This window comes from Schistocerca nitens, chromosome 6, assembly GCF_023898315.1.
Source record: "Schistocerca nitens isolate TAMUIC-IGC-003100 chromosome 6, iqSchNite1.1, whole genome shotgun sequence".
NCBI lineage: Eukaryota > Metazoa > Arthropoda > Insecta > Orthoptera > Acrididae > Schistocerca > Schistocerca nitens.
The window spans coordinates 661,168,016-661,190,723 of NC_064619.1; the positions used below are offsets into that span (position 1 = coordinate 661,168,016).

The 22,708-nt window shown below is 38.1% G+C and overlaps 1 protein-coding gene across 1 annotated transcript in view; it reads left to right on the forward strand.

The window, feature by feature from the left end:
* Nucleotides 1-21,532, forward strand: part of LOC126262358 (interleukin-1 receptor-associated kinase 1-like) — a 193,902-nt gene extending 172,370 nt beyond the window's left edge. The window contains exons 12-13 of the mRNA XM_049958943.1: nt 5,467-6,153; nt 17,904-21,532. Coding sequence (XP_049814900.1) covers nt 5,467-6,153; nt 17,904-18,074 — 858 coding nt within the window. The 3' untranslated portion in view covers nt 18,075-21,532. The remainder of the gene's footprint in view (nt 1-5,466; nt 6,154-17,903) is intronic.
* Nucleotides 21,533-22,708: the final 1,176 nt, after the last annotated feature.

A 22,708-nucleotide genomic window follows, 5' to 3' on the forward strand; every position in this document is an offset into this window, starting at 1 on the left:
ATTAGAGAGACCTTTGGAGAGAAGAGAACCACTTGTATGAATATCAAGAGCTCAGATGGCAACCCAGTTCTAAGGAAAGAAGGGAAGGCAGAAAGGTGGAAGGAGTATATAGAGGGTTTATACAAGGGCGATGTACTTGAGGACAGTATTATGGAAATGGAAGAGGATGTAGATGAAGATGAAATGGGAGATAAGATACTGCGTGAAGAGTTTGACAGAGCACTGAAAGACCTGAGTCGGAACAAGGCCCCGGGAGTAGACAACATTCCATTAGAACTACTGATGGCCTTGGGAGAGCCAGTCCTGACAAAACTCTACCATCTGGTGAGCAAGATGTATGAGACAGGCGAAATACCCACAGACTTCAAGAAGAATATAATAATTCCAATACCAAAGAAAGCAGGTGTTGACAGATGTGAAAATTACCGAACTATCAGTTTAATAAGTCACAGCTGCAAAATACTAACACGAATTCTTTACAGACGAATGGAAAAACTGGTAGAAGCGGACCTCGGGGAAGATCAGTTTGGATTCCGTAGAAATGTTGGAACACGTGAGGCAATACTAACCTTACGACTTATCTTAGAAGAAAGATTAAGAAAAGGCAAACCTACGTTTCTAGCATTTGTAGACTTAGAGAAAGCTTTTGACAACGTTAACTGGAATACTCTCTTTCAAATTCTGAAGGTGGCAGGGGTAAAATACAGGGAGCGAAAGGCTATTTACAATTTGTACAGAAACCAGATGGCAGTTATAAGAGTGGAGGGGCATGAAATGGAAGCAGTGGTTGGGAAAGGAGTGAGACAGGGTTGTAGCCTCTCCCCAATGTTATTCAATCTGTATATTGAGCAAGCAGTAAAGGAAACAAAAGAAAAATTCGGAGTAGGTATTAAAATTCATGGAGAAGAAGTAAAAACTTTGAGGTTCGCTGATGACATTGTAATTCTGTCAGAGACAGCAAAGGACTTGGAAGAGCAGTTGAACGGAATGGACAGTGTCTTGAAAGGAGGATATAAGATGAACATCAACAAAAGCAAAACCAGGATAATGGAATGTAGTCAAATTAAATCGGGTGATGCTGAGGGGATTAGATTAGGAAATGAGACACTTAAAGTAGTAAAGGAGTTTTGCTATTTAGGGAGTAAAATAACTGATGATGGTCGAAGTAGAGAGGATATAAAATGTAGACTGGCAATGGCAAGGAAATCGTTTCTGAAGAAGAGAAATTTGTTAACATCGAGTATAGATTTAAGTGTCAGGAAGTCGTTTCTGAAAGTATTTGTATGGAGTGTAGCCATGTATGGAAGTGAAACATGGACAATAACCAGTTTGGACAAGAAGAGAATAGAAGCTTTCGAAATGTGGTGCTACAGAAGAATTCTGAAGATAAGGTGGGTAGATCACGTAACTAATGAGGAGGTATTGAATAGGATTGGGGAGAAGAGAAGTTTGTGGCACAACTTGACTAGAAGAAGGGATCGGTTGGTAGGACATGTTTTGAGGCATCAAGGGATCACAAATTTAGCATTGGAGGGCATCGTGGAGGGTAAAATTCGTAGAGGGAGACCAAGAGATCAATACACTAAGCAGATTCAGAAGGATGTAGGTTGCAGTAGGTACTGAGAGATGAAGAAGCTTGCACAGGATAGAGTAGCATGGAGAGCTGCATCAAACCAGTCTCAGGACTGAAGACCACATATATGTGTCTGTATATGTGTGGATGGATATGTGTGTGTGTGCGAGTGTATACCCGTCCTTTTTTCTCCCTAAGGTAAGTCTTTCCGCTCCCGGGATTGGAATGACTCCTTACCCTCTCCCTTAAAACCCACATCCTTTCGTCTTTCCCTCTCCTTTTCTCTTTCCTGATGAGGCAACAGTTTGTTGCGAAAGCTTGAATTTTGTGTGTATGTTTGTGTTTGTTTGTGTGTCTATCGACGTGCCAGTGCTTTCGTTTGGTAAGTCACATCATCTTTGTTTTTAGATATGTTTTTTTCCCACGTGGAATGTTTCCTTCTATTATATTCACATCATAAATTATTTAACAGTTACATTGCAGACCCACACACATTCCCTGATACACTTACACATGGAATAACTTATCTGAAACCTAAAGATCAAGCAGACACAGCAAACCCAGCTAAATATCGCTCCATAACATGCCTACCAACAATATATAAAATATTAACTTCAGTCATTACACAGGAATTAATAACACATACAACACAGAACAAAATTATAAATGAAGAACAAAAAGGCTGTTGCAAAGGAGCATGAGGATGTAAAGAGCAACTGATAATAGATGCAGAGGTGACATATCAAGCTAAAACTAAACAAAGGTCGCTACACTATGCATACATTGATTACCAAAAAGCTTTTGATAGTGTACCCCACTCATGGTTACTACAAATATTGGAAATATACAAAGTAGGTCCTAAATTGATACAGTTCCTAAACATAGTAATGAAAAAACTCATTAAGTCCTTTCTGGTTCTGCCTTGCTCTGAACCCACTATCCAACATGCTAAATAATACAAATTATGGATACAATATTACTGGAACATACCAACACAAAATCACACATTTGCTATACATGGATGATCTAAAACTACTGGCAGCAACAAATCAACAACTCAACCAATTACTAAAGATAACAGAAGTATTCAGCAATGATATAAATATGGCTTTTGGAACAGACAAATGTAAGAAAAATAACATAGTCAAGGGAAAACACACTAAACAAGAAGATTACATATTGGATAACCACAGCGACTGCATAGAAGCGATGGAAAAAACAGATGCTTATAAATATCTAGGATACAGACAAAAAATAGGAATAGATAATACAAATATTAAAGAAGAACTAAAAGAAAAATATAGACAAAGACTAACAAAAATACTGAAAACAGAATTGACAGCAAGAAACAAGACAAAAGCTATAAATACTTATGCTATACCAATATTAACCTACTCATTTGGAGTAGTGAAATGGAGTAACACAGACCTAGAAGCACTCAATACACTTACATGATCACAATGCCACAAATATAGAATACATCACATACATTCAGCAACAGAAAGATTCACATTAAGCAGAAAGGAAGGAGGAAGGGGATTTATCGACATAAAAAACCTACATTATGGACGGGTAGACAATTTAAGAAAATTCTTTCTAGAACGAGCAGAGACTAGCAAAATACACAAAGCAATCACTCATATAAATACATCGGCTACACCACTGCAATTTCATAATCACTTCTACAACCCTCTAGATCACATAACATCAACAGATACGAAGAAAGTAAATTGGAAAAAGAAAACACTACATGGCAAGCACCCGTATCATCTAACACAGCCACACATCGATCAAGACGCATCCAACACATGGCTAAGAAAAGGCAATATATACAGTGAGACAGAAGGATTCATGATTGCAATACAGGATCAAACAATAAACACCAGATACTACAGCAAGCATATTATTAAAGATCCCAATACCACAACAGATAAATGCAGACTTTGCAAACAACAAATAGAAACGGTAGATCACATCACAAGCGGATGTACAATACTAGCAGATACAGAATACCCCAGAAGACATGACAATGTAGCAAAAGTAATACATCAACAGCTTGCCTTACAACATAAACTTATAAAACAACACATTCCCACATACAAGTATGCACCACAAAATGTACTGGAGAATGATGAATACAAATTATACTGGAACAGAACCATTATAACAGATAAAACAACACCACATAACAAACCTGACATCATACTCACCAATAAAAAGAAGAAATTAACACAACTAATCGAAATATCCATACCCAATACAACAAATATACAAAAGAAAACAGGAGAAAAAATTTGAAAAATACATCCAACTGACTGAGGAAGTCAAGGACATGTGGCATCAGGATAAAGTTGACATTATACCAATTATACTATCAACTACATGAGTCATACCACACTATATCCACCAGTACATCAATGCAATACAGCTACATCCAAACTTATGTATACAACTACAGAAATCCGTAATTATTGATGCATGTTCAATCACCCGAAAGTTCCTAAATGCAATATAACATATACCGTACAGTTAAAAGGAAGTCACGCTTGATCAAGGTCCGCGTCACTTTCCATTTTTGACCAGACATAATGTCTGAGAAAAGAAAGAAAGAAAGAATAATAATAATATTAATAATAATAATAATAATAATAATAATATAGGAAGGTGAGTGTTCAAAGGAATTGAAAGAGGAACCCACAAGTGATTGTCCAAAATTGTTTCCTGATGTACAAAGAAGGCGCTGCTCAGTAATATCTTTTGAGTACAGCCCGTCAGACTCAACAGAAATTTTTGACTACTTTATGTCACATAAATAAGTGTTTGAATGATGAAGGATTCAAGCATTTTACTGTTAAACCCAAAGTGGAATTTAACAATCTCGAAACAGGTGCACAACCGATAGTGTAAAAGTCATCTGGTTGGCCAAATGAAGATTGCTTCATAGAACTGGACAGTGCAGTTCGATAGCCATTTGTTTGAGTGTGTGGGGTGCAGAAGATATGGTGAAAAGAAGGGTCCATTTGTGCATTTTATGAAGTGTGTAGCAACAGGGTATGAGCTGCAGTGCAACAAGTTCTTTTGAATGAATTCCTGATGTTATCATTATTTTTATATTTTCTGGCATTCCTTACTTGTTCCTATATTACTATTTTCTTGAAGATGTGATCCATCAATGCAGCTAAACAAAATGCTGTTTGTTTTTATGTCATACATGTTTAGTTTCCTTTTATTTACAAAGTGTGATTAGAGACCTTAATATGTGATGTTTCATAAATACAAAAAAGTGAAACACCTGTCATATAAAAATGAAGTCTTATTTAGTTGCAGAGACAGCGCATGTTTACAAGTATATAATGATACCAGCACCACTTCTGTTAAATAATTTATTACCACATGTGCGTCTGTGTATTTGTGTTTTCTGTGGAACTTCAGTTCCATTGCACTGTCATACATGCTATGATCAAGGATGTTACATTAAAATGCAATATTTGTTTCTCCTGCAACTGAAAGTAAAACATAATTGTTGTTGGCTATACAAATCAACTATTCTACCACCTTCGCTTCCCTTCATCGCTCACGGCAAGAGTTACCAACATGCACTTCAAGGTAGGAACACTGACGACCTCGTGTCAAGCTTTACTAAAATTTATCAACCAGTGTAACTTGGCCAGACAGACCAAATGAATTTTATGGGTAATTCATGAATGGTATTATACTTATAATGTCTTACGCAAGTGGATTTATGTTTTCTGCTATGTTGTAGTGCTATGAGTATGCAGACAGGGAGAACAGGTGTTACATGCAGTTATGTGATTTGACTACTAGAGATTTAATAAAGAATTATTTCGATTCAGTTTGTGTGTAATGGCTTCTAGTTTACTTTCTTATTTCAGGTGCCTGATTTGACCCATGGAGCTCCAAACTTGCCTTTTATTTCCCCACTGTATCACCTCCAGCAGCAGCAGCAACAGGTGTTACCACAGCAACAGCAGATTCCTGGGGGATTGGCATCTCCTGTGCTGCCCAACAATCGATTTTTTGATGTGGTCAGTAATGGGAATGCCCAAAAAATGAATGTGCATCCTGAGGATGAAAACAGACTAGTGTACAATATTCAGAGGAATGTACCGTCTCCTCTTCCTTATGAAGGGAACTTCAATAATATTATTGAAACAGCTGTTCCAAATGAAATGAAATTGAATGGTGTTGTTGACTCAGTCATCCTCAATACACCCAGGAAGCAAAATGTCCACCCCAATGGTGGTGGCAGTATAAATCCATTTCAGATGAATAGTTTGCAGAAAGCAGTGAATTTAGTTGCAAATGGTGCAGCTGATAATTTGAATATTGATGGGCAAATTCTGAATTTGCCTAGTCATCCAACTGTGCTTCCTAGCTTGATTAAGACATCTGCAGAGTCTGTTGCATCACACCTTGGACAAAATGACTTTGGACTGCCATTGACAATTACAGCTGCTGCACCACTGATAGCCGTTACACCACCAACAGCCAGCTCTTTCTCCAAGCATATACCAGTTGCCGAAGAATCCCAAAGTCAAAATAACAGTAAATCAGAGAAGGTAAGCATAATTACGTTTTCAACATGATCCCTCCCTCCTCCTACTCCCCCCCCCTCCCCCCCCCCCCAAAAAAAAAAATCTTTTCCTCCGAACCCTCACACTCCTACTCAACCTCACATCTCTGAACTAGTGCAAGCTACAAGTGATATTTTTACTTCTACATACCTCTGCTGGATAACAAATATTTTAATGTGGATCTTATGTGTTTTTAGTCCACTATTGAGCATCCACAAGAAAATTGTTAAAAGGTCCACATACTTTAAGTTTGTTTATTGGCTAGTTGAGAAAAGGTCACACTTTTAACAAGTTCATGTGAAATTTTCAAAAAAATATTTTGTAAATACTAAGTACAGGCCAGTATTGTGTTTGGTAGTCAAATAGGCCTTAGAGCAAAATTTGTGTTTGTTCTCAGATTTATCTCACAATTCAGCAGTGTATTTAACAAATAACTTTGGAAAGGTATTCAAACTTTATACTGAATTGTAGTTCCTATTGTCTGGAAAATACTTTCCACAGAGTCAGTGGCACCACTATGTACAGAGAGGCAAACTATTGCCCAGTGATAGAATGTATTTCTTTCCATGTTAAGTACCCATTAATTTATGATTTCTACTTTTATCAAAATTTAACCTACATAACTATATACTTAATGCAGAACCAGTGCCTTCTACAAATAAAATAGTATGTATTTCATATCATAATGTATTAACAGAATTGTAAAGGGTGACACAAAAGTTTGTTGATGTTTTAAAATTCAATACTTCATGAAATAATGTAGGTAGAGGGGCAAAAATTTGCACACATGCATGAAATTACATAGGTGTTTATGGAAACCAAACAAAAGTATACAAAATAACTAGCAGATGACACTTTCTATGATACATGAGCAATAATTAGCATAACAGTTGACTTTTAGCAAAGATGGTGATCTTTATAACAAATGCTGAACAACTTGGTCATCGTTCACCTACAATACCTGCAACTGAGGGGCAATGTTGTGAACAGCACTGCACTCCATATTAGTAGGCATGGTGAGAAAATTGCTGTTAGCTGTTGTCTTTTAGCATCCCTAATGAGGTCGGACGATCACAACAGACTTGTGACTTCAGGTATCCCAACAACCAATAATCACATGGATTGAGGTCTGGGGACTTGGGAAGTCAAGCTGACAGATGTGGTGGCTCGACACACAATTCTCACTGAATGATTTGCCCAAAAGATCTTTCGCACATGTATTAATATGGGTGCATGAAGGTTGTACCTTCCAACAGGTGTATATCCGACAGGCTAGGGATGATATGACTCCTCCTCTCATTACAGCTCAATTTATACACAATTCTCATTCAGCATCACTGATGTGTTGATGTCCAGTGTCATCTCTTGGGGGCAGTTTCTGCACTTGTTTTTGGTTTCAATAAAACACCATGTCACTTCAGGCACATGCGTCAATTTTTACTTCTCTACCTACATTATTGATTGAATTAGTGCATTTTCAAATGGTAGTGGATTTTTGTTTCACCCTGTATAACAAATTCGCTTTTAATCTTCCTTCTAACAGATAACTGCAGTTTTGTTAAACAGTGTTAAATATGAATCTTGATACAGTCAATCAATTATGCTTTGTCAGTAATGCTCAGATACACTGAGTGGGCCCAAGATGCACAAAGCAGGAAAATATCTCATAGAGCTGAAAACCTAGAGTATCATTGCCTGTTGAAGGATGGGAAGTTGTGTTCTTCCAGAAGGCATGAAATTCTGATGCTTCTTGAAAAGCACAACTGTCCAATAACAGCTTAAAGAAATACATGGTGGTCATAAGGTCTCAATCCATTTCCAAAATATAATGGATGCATTTACATAATATGTATCATTATAATCCATCTCTGAGATAGCATGGCGTATTCCCACTACCCCTCCCCCAGGATAATAAGAATGTTTATGGTATAAGAACATGAGGCTGCTGTTAGTGTGCAATTGTGTGATTTTTCTTATCTGGATGTGCAGCAGGAGTTCATTCAGAAATTTCAAGTGCCAGACAAGAACATAGAATTTGTTACTTGTCAATATGTTTCAGAGAACTGGAAATTTTGCTAATGAACCACATGTAGGGGACCTCTTATATCACCAGAGGCAGTGAATCAGAGAAGCAATCAAAAAGAGTCTGATTGCATCAACTCATCTAGACAAGAAGTTAGACGTGTCAAAATAAGTGATTATGAAAGTTTTACACTTCACACTAAAGAAAGAAGTGTATCATAATAAGATACACCAATTAGACCATAAAGATCACGCAACTCTGCGAGTTGCTTATTACAATCTGACAGGGGTTGCACACAACAAACAGCTTATGCATTACATTTTGTTTACTGATGAAGCCACATTCTACATCTGTGGAAAAATTAAGAAACATAACTGCCTCATATGGGGTAATGAGTGACCTCTAGCTACCACTGAACGTCTAAGAGCAATTCCTGGAAGCACAGCATCAGAATGGAGGCATTGCTGACATTGTTGTGTTCCATCAAGATGGAGCACCTACTCGTTTTGCCTCATAGTAAAAGAATACCTAAATTTAAGATTAACCAACAGATGGATAGTGGAGGTTCAGCAAGACTGTGGCCATCACCCTCACCTGATTTAACACCTTGGAGACATAAAGTCGAGGATGTACAAAACAAAGGTAAGGGATTGCAGGGATCTAAGACAAAGTAAATATTCCACAATTCGGATCAAGAACAACTGCCAACATGAGTAACTTAGAAGTAGATATCCTCGGAGTTGCGAAGCAGCGTAAATCATTTAACAAAAGCAAGTCTTACAGTCCTGTATACCAGTTAGGTTCCTTTAAGTGTATACTGATGCAATATCTCCATACTTAACAATCATATACAACTGCTCAGTACAGCCGATAGACCTACAAACAACCCCCCAACATCACCCCAGCCCGTGCCATTAAGGAGCTGAAAACAGATCGCTTTATTGTCATCCTCCCAGCGGATAAAGGCTCCACAAAGCTGTTACCCAGGATCCCATTCCCTCCATCCAGACTGAGCTGCAGAAAATCCTAAAAATCCAAGGTCCCTCACAAGGCCTCATAACGGCTTCCATAGACCTACTCACTCCACCTGAGCCATGTATCCCTACCTTCTACCTATTACCCAAAATCCACAAAGAGAACCATCCTGACCATCCCATTGTGTCAGGCTTCAAAGCCCCAACAGAACGTATCTCAGCTCTGGTAGACCAACACCTCCAACCTATCACCCGCAGACTCCCATCCTACATCAAACACACAAACCACTTCCTAGAACGCCTCAAATCCATTCCTACTCCCACCTGAAACCTTTCTTGTCACCATAGATGCTACATCCCTTTACACAAACATCCCACATACCCATGGTCTCTCTGCCCTTGAACACTACCTCTCCCAACACCCACCCGAAGATCTTCCAAAAACCTCGTTCCTTATCACACTTACCAACTTCATCCTCACCCATAATTACTTCACTTTTGAAGACCAGACCTACAAACAAATCAGGGGAATGGCCATGGGAACCTGGATGGCTCGGTTCTATGCCAACCTCTTCATGGGCTGCATGGAAGAAGCTTTCCCGAAGACCCAACATCTGCTTTCCCGAAGACCCAACATCTGCTTTCACTGGCATGGTATAGGTTTATAGATGACATCTTTGTGGTCTGGACTCATGGTGAAGAAACACTCCTTAATTTCCTCCATAACCTTAACTCCTTTTCGAATCTGAATTTCACCTGGTCCTTCTCCAAAACCCAAGCCACCTTCCTGGGTGTTGACCTTCATCTTTGTTGAAGCTCACATCCACACATCTGTCCACATCAGACCCACAAAGAAACAACAGTACCTTCACTTTGGTAGCTGCCATCCATTCCACATCAAACGCTCCCTTCCTTACAGCCTATGTATTCGTGGCAAACGTATCTGCTCCAGTGACGAATCCCTCAACAATTACACCAATAACCTGACCAGTGCTTTCCTCTCCCACAACTATCCTGCAGACCTTGTCCACAAACAGATCTTCCGAGCAATACATTCCTCCCCGTCCAACAACAATGTTCCTACCCCCAGACCGCACAGAAGCATCCTCCTTGTCACCCAATATTATCCTGGCCTCGAATACATCAACAAATTACTCCGCCAGGGATATGACTTTCTCAAGCCAAGCCCTGAAATAAGATCATCCCTTGACAATATTCTCCCCACACCACCCAGAGTTGCCTTTTGTCGCCCCCCTAACCTCTGTAACATCCTTGTCAAACCCTATAATATTCCCAGACCACCTTCTCTACCCAGCGGTTCCTACCCCTGTAACCGACCCTGCTGCAATACCTGCCCCCATGCATCCCCCCACAACCACCTACTCCAGCCCTGCTACTAGTAAAACATATACAATTCAAGGCAGGGCCACATGTGAAACAACACATGTCATTTATCAGCTGACATGCCTGCACTGCACAGCCTTTTACATTGGTATGACGACAACTAAACTGGCTGAGCGCATAAACGGGCACAGATGAACTGTCCGCTTAGATGTCCAATACTCAGTAGCAGAGCATGCCCTCCAGCATAATTCTACGGACCTAGGAACCTGCTACACCGTACGTGCCATTTGGCTTCTCCCACCCAACACCAGTCCATCGGAATTGCGGAGATGGGAACTTGCACTCTAACACATCCTTTCATCCTGCCATCCCCCTGGACTGAACCTATGTTAACCAACCTCACTCCCATTTGCTCTTCAGTCTTCTCCTCTTTCCCTTTCCTCTTTAGCCATTCACGCATCTTTTCATCCTACATAGTTGTGTTTATCTTTATACTATATACCTCTTTACTTCTGTATGCATCCTCTTTGGTTTGAAGCTGGCACAGTACTTACAGTAGAATATCTTTGGCTTCCCTCTGACACCCATGCCCCCATCTTTGCTACCCTCTCAGTTTACCTTTCCCCTGTTGCTTCGTAACCTGGGTTGTGAGTAACTGAAACCTCTTTCCCTTCCCCTCCCCCCCCCCCTCTCTCCTCCTTGACGAAGGAACAAAGTTCTGAAAGCTAGGACACGTAAATTTTCTGTGCTGTTTTGTGTATCTATCGGCTGTACTGAGCTGAGGTAAGTACCGGCCAGCCCCTCTATCTCTTTGTTAGTATTTGTTTCACAATCATATACAGCCACTCTCTCAACAAAAGATCCATACCCAAAGATTGAGAAATTGTGCTGGTCACACCAAGAAAGATAGTAGGAGTAATCCACTAAGTTACAGGCCCATATCATTAACATCGATATGCAGCAGGATTCTGGAACATATATTGTGTTGGATTCTGGAACATATATTGTGTTCGAACACTATGAATTACCTTGAAGAGAATGGTCAATTGACACAGTCAACACAAATTTAGAAAACATCTTTCTTGTGAAACCCAACTAGTTCTTTACTCACAAGAACTGTTGAGTTGACTAGAGATTTCAAATTGATTCTATATTTTTAGATTTCCAGAAGGTTTTTGACACTGTATTACACAAGCATATGGACTATCATCTCAGTTATGTGACTGGATTTATGATTTCCTGTCAGAGAGGTCACAGTTTTTAGTAATGGATGGAAAGTTATCGAGTAAAGCAGAATTGATATCTGGAGCTCCAAAAGGTAGTGTTACAGACTCTCTGCTGTTCCTTATCTGTATGAACGATTTAGGAGACAATCTGACGAGCCATCTTAGGTTGTTTGCAGACGATGCTCTCGTTTATTATCAAGTAAAGTCATCAGAAAATCAAAACAATTGCAAGATGGTTTAGAAAAGATATCTGTAAGGTGCAAAAATTGGCAGTTGACCCTGAATAATGAAAAGTGTGAGGTCATCCATATGAGTGCGAAATGGAATCCATTAAACTTCAGTTACACGATAAACCAGTCAGATCTAAAGACCGTAAATTCAACTAAATACCTAGGAATTACAGCTACAAATAACTTAAATTGCAAAGAACACAAAGAATATGTTGTGGGAAAGGCAAACCAAAGAGTGCATTTTATTGGCCCAACACTTAGAAAATGTAACAGATCCACTAAAGAGACCGGCCATCCCCTTTTGAAGTATTGCTGCACAGTCTGGGATCCTTACCAGGTAGAATTGATGGAGTACCTCAAGAGGGTTCAGGGTGAAACCGCACATTTTATATTATTGCGAAATAGGGGAGAGTGTGTCACTGACAGGATACAGGATTTGGGGTGGACATCATTAAAATAAAGGCTTTCTTTATTGTGGTGGAATCTTCTCACAAAATTTCAATCACCAACTTTCAACTCTGAATGCGAAGATATTTTGTTGATGCCAATCTACATAGGGAGAAACGATCATCATGATAAAATAAGGGAAATCGGAGCTTGCATGGCAGGATATAGGTACTCATTTTTTCCCTGTGCTGTTCAAGATTTAGAGTAATAGAGAATTATTGTGAATGTGGTTTGATGAACCCTCTGCCAGTCACTTGAGTGTGATTTGCAGGGTATCCATGTAGATGGACATGGAGATGGAGATGTAGAATCCAGGATGCACCATCGGCTGTTTCACAAGGTGTGCTTCAGAATGTATCCAGGTCTGCTCTTAAACAATAGTTGGAAGCAATGTTGAAATTTGATGAGAGAGGGAGGGGGAAGAAAGAGAGAGAGAGAGACAATAAATACACACGTGTATTGTGTAAATATATCCATTATTTTGTGGAAACAGATCATGACTTTTAAGACCATCCTGTATTAGTGAAGCATTCATACAAAAATATTGCTGCACTCAAAGTTTTTTAAGAAGTAATGTGTGATTATACCAACTATGATGCTTATTGCTTTGTAATTACTATTTACTGTCCATGCAGATATGTGTAAAAGTTAATTTTTGAAAATATATTTTTATTGTATTGCCTGTGCTGACTGTTGGTTCACCCATGTACACTTTTATATATATATATTTACTCATTCATTTGTTTGTATTTCACCCACGATTACCAGTATCTTATTAATTTTTTCACATTAATGTAATGTGGACTAAATTTTTAAGTGAGCTGGGGACTAGTGAGTGCTTTCAGTGACCTATAACCATAAGCTCTCGGCATGGTTCAGCAACCATATTTCAGCATAACAGTGGAGCACTGTGTTAAAAGGAATGGGGTGCTTGGCCTAAACACCAGGATCTAGACCTCAAGGTGATGTCATGTCAAAGGGGTGTGTGGCTGTTGAGTTAAAATCCCCTTGGGCAACAGCTTCACTCCAATTGTTTTAGGGTTGTCCTTATAAGGTGAGGCTCTGTCTGAATTGACCTTCATTACTCCAAACTGCTTGTGGCATGAATAGAAAATATTTTTTCCAGTCAAACCCCTCTAGGGCATCTGGTGGGCCACTAATTGATTAAAACTAACATCCAACCACTTAAAAGAACTTGACAGGTGAATCCTAAAGAGCAGTGACTGCTTGATATTATAGGTGTCAATTGAAACTGGGTTCGTATGTATTGTAATTAAAGGGAATAAGGGACATTCTATAAGATGTCATCTTCATTCCTTCTAAATGCTCTAGAATGTGTGATTATTAGCCTAAAATTAGTGGAACAAATTTGGATATGGAGTGATGGTTACTGAGGTCTCAACAACTGAGTAAGCTGGAAGACTTCATAGGTGCAAAAAAAATTAGATGAATATTCTGTTATTTAAAAATAAAATTCCTTTAATTCCTTTAATTCAAATGAAGATGTAGTCTCTTTCCACTGATAATATGAATGTAGTCTTCAATAAATTGCAGAGGAATTGGCCTGATCAAGGTGTGAAGCATGTAAGAAACATTATGAAGCAAGTGATCGAAAAGTTCAAGAAACCAGCTGTGTTTACAATAACATTTGATTCCTAAATCTGCCTTCCTACATTTAAGTTATTTTCTCCGTCTGAGAGTTTACTCAGCTATGCCAAATCCTTTGTGGTGATTAGGTGCCAATGATATAGCCAAATGTTGCCTGTATGTAATTGGCAGGCAAGTGGCAGTGCATACCGTGATCTAGGTTTAATTACCCACTTCCAGATTTTTCATCAATTGCTTCAGCATCCACTTGTCAAATCAGTACCATCATGATCGTGGAGTAGTCTATGATATCAGATATTTATTACGTGATTTCAGCCTCCTCCCTGAGTACCAGACTCTTGGTTAACAGTGGATATTATACTACTACTACTACTACTATTACTACTACCATACAATGAGCAAAATTTTCATGTCACACACTGTCTAGAATTTCACTCATTCTTTTCATCATTCTGGTATTGTGAAGAAAGGATATAAATTTATTAATAGCCTTAATGAATACCAGAAGTTTTTTTATTTACCATATGGGTCACAATTTACCAATTAAACATCACTGATGTGCAGCAATATTTGTGACACAGCTAGAGGAATCAGTATTTGCTCTCTACGCTCATTCATTCATTCATTCATTCATACATTCATTCTTTTATTGTGTCCCAAACATGAAAGAGAAGTTCAGGTATGTGAAACATGTCAGAGTATACACCGACAAAATAAAGCAGCTGTTCAAAAGAAACTGCACTGATTATTAACTATCTTTAAAGTGCTATTAGCTGATGGTGTTAACACACTTAAGACAGGCAAAAGAAATGAGAAATTTCTACTTTGAAAAAAAAAAACTGTTTTTCCTTCATTTATATTAGATAGCTGCTGGCTACCTTATTTTTAACGTAATATGTACATGACTACATTGATATTTTACATAGAGTAAGAGTTACCTATCAATTGTAAGGATACAGAGAATATGGAGCTGTACTTGTATGGAAATTGTTTCTTGTATTGGGATTGTGTAAATCACAGTTTGACTAATACTGGTTTTTATTACCTGTAACAAATACCATTGAGATGTAACTGCACTCAGAAGAAAGATCGAAGAGGCCTCTGCAAGATTTGGAATTATTTACATGATTCCTTTCTCCTTTGAAAGGTCATGTTCATGTGTTAGGAACAGGAGGAGACTCAATACTGAACCTTTGGGGCGACCCACATTTTATGCTTCCCCACTCCTTGTTTAACAGTTTTTCTTAGTTTCATTGTGTAAATGTAGACCTCTGTCTTCCATTAGTAGGTTGAGGCCCCACTCATGCAAAAGATGCCATTAATGGAATAACATGTCAGTTTCTCAAGTAGAATGTTATGTAAGTCTGCAAGCTTTCATGACCCCTGCCATTGAAGATAAAATCTTTTGAGCTGGTAAGCTGCATCATATTCCTCTTAAATCTTCTCCAAAACTCTTTCCAACGACTCTTCTAGAATCTTCTTCAAGAATGTTCAGTTACATGCGGACATGAGATGAGTCCTGAAGAATATCCTACCAGAGAGGTCAAACCACTGAGTCTTGGAACTGTTTGAAGAGGTTTATTTTGTGACCTAACAACTCTGAACATTTTACCTTCAATGGGCTATCCTTTGTGTGTTTGCAGAATGTTCTAACTAGATTCGAGGGGATACCCAAAAGATACCAGGATAGTGGTGCTTTTGGTGTAGCTTGCATAGTATACTTTTCCCCACTAGGGTGTGTCGGCAACTTCTTGGTTATTACCTGGGAAGGTTTTGGCAACAAATCCTCCTCATTTCTCATATTATCTTTAGGATTCACTGAACTGAGGTCCTCAGCAATCCAGTTAACTCTGCCAATGTTCAAAGGTGTGAAAGAACAAGTTCACAAATTTTCTCAAGCTTTTCTCCTCCTCAGGCAGTTGACATATGACTAGAATGAAATATGTTGTCAGTCACATGCCACCATCTTTTAAATGAGAACACCACTAGTTCAGTTGAATTCTTCCCATGGTGTCAATTTTCTGATTTAAATATCACAAGTTTCTGGGGCATCTGCCCTATGCAGGAAGCAAAATTTCATAGAATCATGAGGTTCTTTGCTGGGAATTGAACCACTTTATCATGTACAAAAAGATGAAATCACTTGGAGCTAAATGTGGGCTTTAAGGGAAAAACATCTTTTTTTCAGCTTTTGCAGTAACTCTTGTTTCTATGTGGTAGTGTGTGGCCAAGTATTTCCATGCTGAATACAATGTCTGTAGTCAAGAGATATGACGGTTATGTCTCACATTTCTTAATGTCTTATAGTAGGCTTCAGGATTAGTGTAACCATGACATTCCTTCAAAATAGTCCCCATTAGATACTGTACACTACACTGGTACTTTTCCAATACGTGAAACATTTATGGAACTCTGTCATAGGGGTATCTTTTAATTCTCTCAGCAATGCACTTTTAATCTCATCTATGCTTGTAAAATAATGGCCCTTTAAGATATGCTTTATTTTTCGGAACAGAAAAAAGTCACACTGGATCTTGTCTGGTAAGCATGGAGTTAGGGCTGTCATTGCAGTATTGTTTTTAGCCAGAAATTCACAAACAAGCAATGACGTATGAACATGTGTCTCATTGTGATGCAGTAGTGTGCACTACGCCATTGAAGTTGAAGAATGCACTGAACATAATCTTCACATTTGACCAAACTTTTCAAACATTTTTCAATCTTGGTGATCCAGAATGCCCTCAGTGGGGAAACCGAGCCTTAGTAGTAACATCATATTCGTAAACCCACGTTTCATCGCCTGTTATTCTTCAGTTATTCTGCATCATTGTCAGCTTCATCTAGCAACTCCTGAGTAACTTGCATTCAGTGCTGGTTTAGTTTGAAATTCAATGATTTTGGGACAAATTTTGCTCTCATGGGTTTCATACTGAAACATCCAAAAATACTTCATGACTCAAGCCAATTGATTTGCCAACACATCAGAGACTTCTCTGACTGTGATTAGATGACTGTTCATAATAATTTCTTTTACTTTTTCCATGATTTCATCAGTTGATGTGCTGGGACATTCAGGGCAGTCATCAATTTCAGCATCTTTATGGCCTTTTTCGAAACTTGTAAACCCTTGTTTTACTTATAGCAGATTCAACAAAAATAATATTTAACATTTCTAAAATGTTTCAGTACTTACTGTGTTGTTATTGCAAAATTTTATTACAAATTTTTGATTAATTTGCATACAAAATAAATAATCACTGATGCTATCAAAATGTGTTATCTTTTTTAACAGACTAAGTGTCTGATATGGCTAATATTGCTCAGATACTGTTCTCTTGTGTTGACCAACACAATAATGAAAAAATGTGAATCAGATTAATAAAACACGCAAAATTACAAAGTTCTCATTCATTTTTGTACACATTTCATATGTGTGGGTTCACTAGCTGTCCCTCGTTTCAGACTGTTTCTCACACACACTGTGAAGAAGTGGGGGTCTGAATACCTATTGTTTCAAGTAATTTTCTGAAATACGAGATGATGTAGGATACTCCAGTGACTGATTTAATTTCATCTTTACCATCATTTTGATCTACAGTTGGTCATCCATTGGCTTGCTGTGTGTTGTGAATGTTTCAGTTTTGTAGTAACTGTTGCTTTTGAACCTCTCTGACTTTCATGCATAAATTCTTCATACTATTCTGACTCAGGCTATAAAGGAAATCTGTCTGAGTCACTGTAGTTGATACATTTTGTTTGTCCTTTGCTTATCACATTGAAATAATACTAAGAACTGGAAGAAAGTAATAAATAAAATTTGTGACATTAATTTCTTTTTGCTGTTTAAAAAAGATTTAACCATATTTTTACTCTTGATCTGCAGGTAGAAGAGAGGGATGCTGTGCTAGTAGTGAACAATTTTACACCTGGAGAGGCAAGTGTTGGTGGCCTGCCGTTACTCTCTGCACTTGGAATTAAGAGTGCAGATAACATCAGAAGTGACAGTAACAATGCAGACAGTTCCAGTGTTAATGAAAGTACAGACATGTTGTGATAACACTGCCGTAATAACATACTGAACATCTTTCCATAACTGTTAATAGTATGTATTTGACATTTATGCAGCAGATTCCATTTGTTAATATTAATATTAAATTTAATTTTCCAGAGAATGTAGAGGCTTGTCCTATTTAAGTATAATGTATGAACCATACATAAAGGTCAACATTTTAATGTGATGAAGGATCAGGACTAGTTTTATTCCACCAATTTCTGATATTTCGACTCAGTTTTAGGCTATCATTGCGTGCATGATGAGAGATAGCTAGAGGGATGCTAATCAGTCAACCAGCATTTACGAATTTTGTCACTTTAATGCAGATTTATGGAAGGTGGACAGAATCTTCTGGACACTAAGAAACAAGCTTTCATATAGAAACTCTTAAGCACATGCAACGGAAATCAGTGGGCTCAAGGTAGTTTAGTATAGTATCGTGTTTTCCCTCTGTGCCTTCATTTTACTTGGCAGCTTTAAGCTAAAAATGAATTGTCATGAAGTTACTATGTGAATGGTTAGCTAACCATGTTTTCTCCCCAAGCATTCATTTAGTCCTGTGACATGTTAGTTCTCATACTTGGCACCATAAAATTTGGATGAAATGTTGGTGATTCTCATAGTATAGAAATTAATATAGTTTCACTGTCCACACCCATAGCTGAGTGGTCATCATCATGGATTGCCATCCTAGGTGCCTGGGTTTGATTCCCGGCTGTCTCGGGAATTTTCTCCGCTCAGGGACTGGTTGTTGTGTTGTCTTCATCATCATTTCATCCCTATCCTGTGCGCAGGTCGCCCAGTGCGGCATCGGATGTAATAAGACCTGCACCAAGGCGGCCGGACCTACCCCGCAAGGGGCCTCCCGGCCAATGACGCCAAATGCTCATTTCCATTTTCACTGTTCACAGTTTACAAAATTTGAAATTAATCTATCTGGAAACTGTATCTGTGAATTTTGTTGTAATTGTCTGCTGTTTTTCCCTTAACAGTTTCTGAGGGGGCCATCTCAGAAGCAGAGAATGTAAGTTCCACTTGCATAATGACAAACCTCTCTCGTCATGTTTTGCATTGTAAGTACCAAGATTGAAAATGATTTGCAGAATTACTGAAAGCTCAAATGTCTCTAGTAATTGAAGCAGTAATTGTTTCTCCAAGGTGAAGTTGTTGTTGGTGGCTGTTATGTACTGGGAACCGTATAATCACTTATTTTTCACAAAAGCCTCAAAACATGATGGAAAAAAGAAAGAAATCTGATAATGGCTCTGTTTCTATGCTACAGTATCATTTGATCATAAATCAAATTAAATTTTTATCATAATGTGCTTCATAGAAGCAAAGATACAGTTTTGTCAATTCTATCACTACAAACAGGCTAATGAAATTAACATCCCTTAAACTTCCAAGCTGATAGACTGTGCACATCTTCAGAGCTAAAGTTTACATTGTATAGTAAAATTAATCTAAAGTTATAATACATATGGCGTTACATATAGACAGATACCATTTTAAATGGTTATCGTTCAAGAAATCTTCTACTTTATAATATAGATTACTTTTCATTTATTTTTCCAGGTCTGTTTCAGTATTTTTTATATTTGGTTCACACTTTCTCTTTCTTATTTTGGGGAAGTCTGTGACTTGTTTTTGAGTAGAGAGCAGAGAAATGAAAATTTGTGCTTGGTACAGTGCATCAGTTGTGCTTTCTGATTCTGTGAGAACTTAACATCATTATTATCATGTTTTCTTTTTGGGGCCATTAGACACCACACCAAGTAACTATAAGGAATTTCTGGAAGCCTTTTTTGCAGCCCAAAAGTGTTACACTCTTGCCTTGGCCACCTGCCTTCTCTCGTCTTTCCAGCTGTGATTTTGCTTGTGCTCATCATGTAAGCCCTTACAATTGTTGAACAGTGATCTGTATTTTGATCAATTATGGATGTCTTTCTGATTCAGTCCATTACTCTTGAGGTCCTTCCTCATTGTCTTGAATCATTTATTGGAGACTTTGCAGTCTTGGAACTTGACATGTTGCCCATCATAAAGCATGATCAGAAGTGGAAATAAATGATAGAAAAACAAACAAATCCTAAGGCTATATGTGTATGGAAGCTTGTATCGTTGCAATTGTACTTTGACACTTACCCAGTCAGTCACCGAGCCACATGCAATGCATTCTAAGTACAGAGATTTAAAAATTTTCTTGTTAAAGTGGTGCTTTAATTTGGCAATGTATTTCACGTTATAACTGTTTGCATAAAAATACTTGTCAGAGTGGTAGAAAAAACTGTGTGTGTCATTTTTCTGACACAGAATGTATTGTAATTTGTATCTCCTCTTCTTGATATTCCATTCCTTTCCTTGTTTCTTATATTACATTTATATGAAAATTTGACCAAACTGCTTTTTACGGGAGATATGAAAGCATTTCTTAAATTCATGTCACTTATTAATTTTATATGCTATGTATCTGTTTCAAAATTTGTTTTTGTATAAAGGGAAAATTTTGGTGTTAGTGTGTTAACAGGATATTTTTGCCATGTATTAACATTCTTTGAGGGAAAAGAAGTCTAGGTAGTGTGGAGTAAGAGAAGATGTATCATGGAGGCCCAGAAGCTGTCTCTTTCATTTATTTTATCAGAATGAAGTGGAGATAAGGAATATGTTGTTGGAAACTACATGTTGCTTTTAGGCATAATCATAATTATTTACAAAAATGAGAAAAGTTTGATGATGGTGGTTAATGGATAAATATATGGACAAGAAAAGCTATCTAAAGCAAACACAGTATAACTGTTAAATAGGTGTGAATTAAATTGACAGTTTTTGTCCTCTTTACTTTGTGTGTTACAAGGAGAGTACAAGTGATTTTAGTACTGAAGCTAATGTGCCTGTTCTATATACAGTGAATTTAAATTTTGAACTAAAATAATATTTTAGATGAAATGAAACATGAGTAATTGTAGAGTGAATCTCCAAACACTGTGCTCTTTCTTGTTGTTTCTGATGATGCTGAAGATGTGATCTCCTCCGAGTAACTCTTAAAATTGATTGATTATTATGTACATATTTTTACAAACCAGTTCTAATGAAGAGGAGAGAAGAGAGGCAAATAGATATTTTAGAAATTTCTATTTTTAGAGAAAGATTTTATATATTATTAAAGAACTGAGTGAAATGATTTTCAAGAGCAAATGTGATAATTATAATGCTTGCTTAAAGTCTGCATACTGTTTTGTTAAAGAAGCTGAGCATAATGCAGATAAGAACTCTATTTTTTATTATACTGTTATTGTGGTTAGGAAGAGGATTTAAAAACATATAATGCCACATAGTGAGGAAAGATTTATAAGAAAAAAGCAAAATAAAAGAAAACGAAAAACATTTCTGTGTTAATGCTAGTCTTACTTTTAAGGGAATTGTAATATCAAATGTTAGATATTTTTGAGAATATATTTTAATATTAATAGTAAAATTTTTGTAATATTTGTCATTGAAGCAGAAGCTGTTTGATGAATAAAAGACTATTTCCATTAAGAATTGTATTCTACTTTTCTTTCTCAAAGCTGATAGCGTATTATGAATCAAAATAAAGTACAAGGTAACTACTGAGACACACACACACACACACACACACACACACACACACACACACACACACACCTCATGCTCACATAGCCACTTTCTTTGGGCAGAATGCCACTGTGTCACACCATGATGCAGCAATCTGCAGTGGGGCAGGGAAGGGGAAGGGATAACAGGATACAGCTGGGGGAGGGGGTGAATTCACTGCAGCCTAGCAGAACATGCAGGGATTAGATGGTGGCAAGATAAGGCAACTAGATACAATGTCGGGAGGCAGTGCAGGAGGGAGGGGGTGGGTGGGCAGGGAGTGGAAAAGGAGAGCAGCAAAGAAGGGAGAAAGACCAGTGGGTGCATTGGCAAAGAGTGACACACAATGAGGGTGATGGGACATGAATTGAGAGAAGGTGATAGGACAGAGGGATCAGAAACTCTTGGGTGGAGGGCATAGGGCAGTAGTTTACTGTAGGTTGAAGTTGGGCTGATTTTGGGAGTTATTTTGTAAGTGCAACTTCCATCCATGCAGTTCAGTAAAGCTGATGGTGGAGGGGAGGCTCCAGATGGCTTGGGTTATGAAACTGTCATTGAAATCGAACATGTTACATTTACCTGCTTTTTGTGCCACAGGTTGGTGACTTCGCTCTTGGCCACTGTTTGGCAGTGGCCATGCATCCTGGTGGACTGCTGGTTGGTAGTCATACCAATATAAACAGCTATGCAATGATTGCAGCAGAGTTGGTCTATGACATGACTGCTTTCACAGGTGGCCCAGTCTCTTAAGAGCCTCTGGTAGGACTGGAAGAGGAAGTGCTGGGTGGGTGGATAGGGCAAGTCTTGCACCTGGGTCTTCCACGTAAGTGGCATAAGGATGAAATACGACATTTGGAAGTTAGATGGGTATGGAATACTAGTTTAGGAGGGGTAGGAAGGATCGTGGGTAGTTATGTTACTCATGATGATCGATAATAAGAGCTCTGATAATGGATGTGGTTGAGTTGTTCCAGTCTGGGATAGTATTTGGTGACATTGGGGGTGCTCTGTTGCAACTAGTT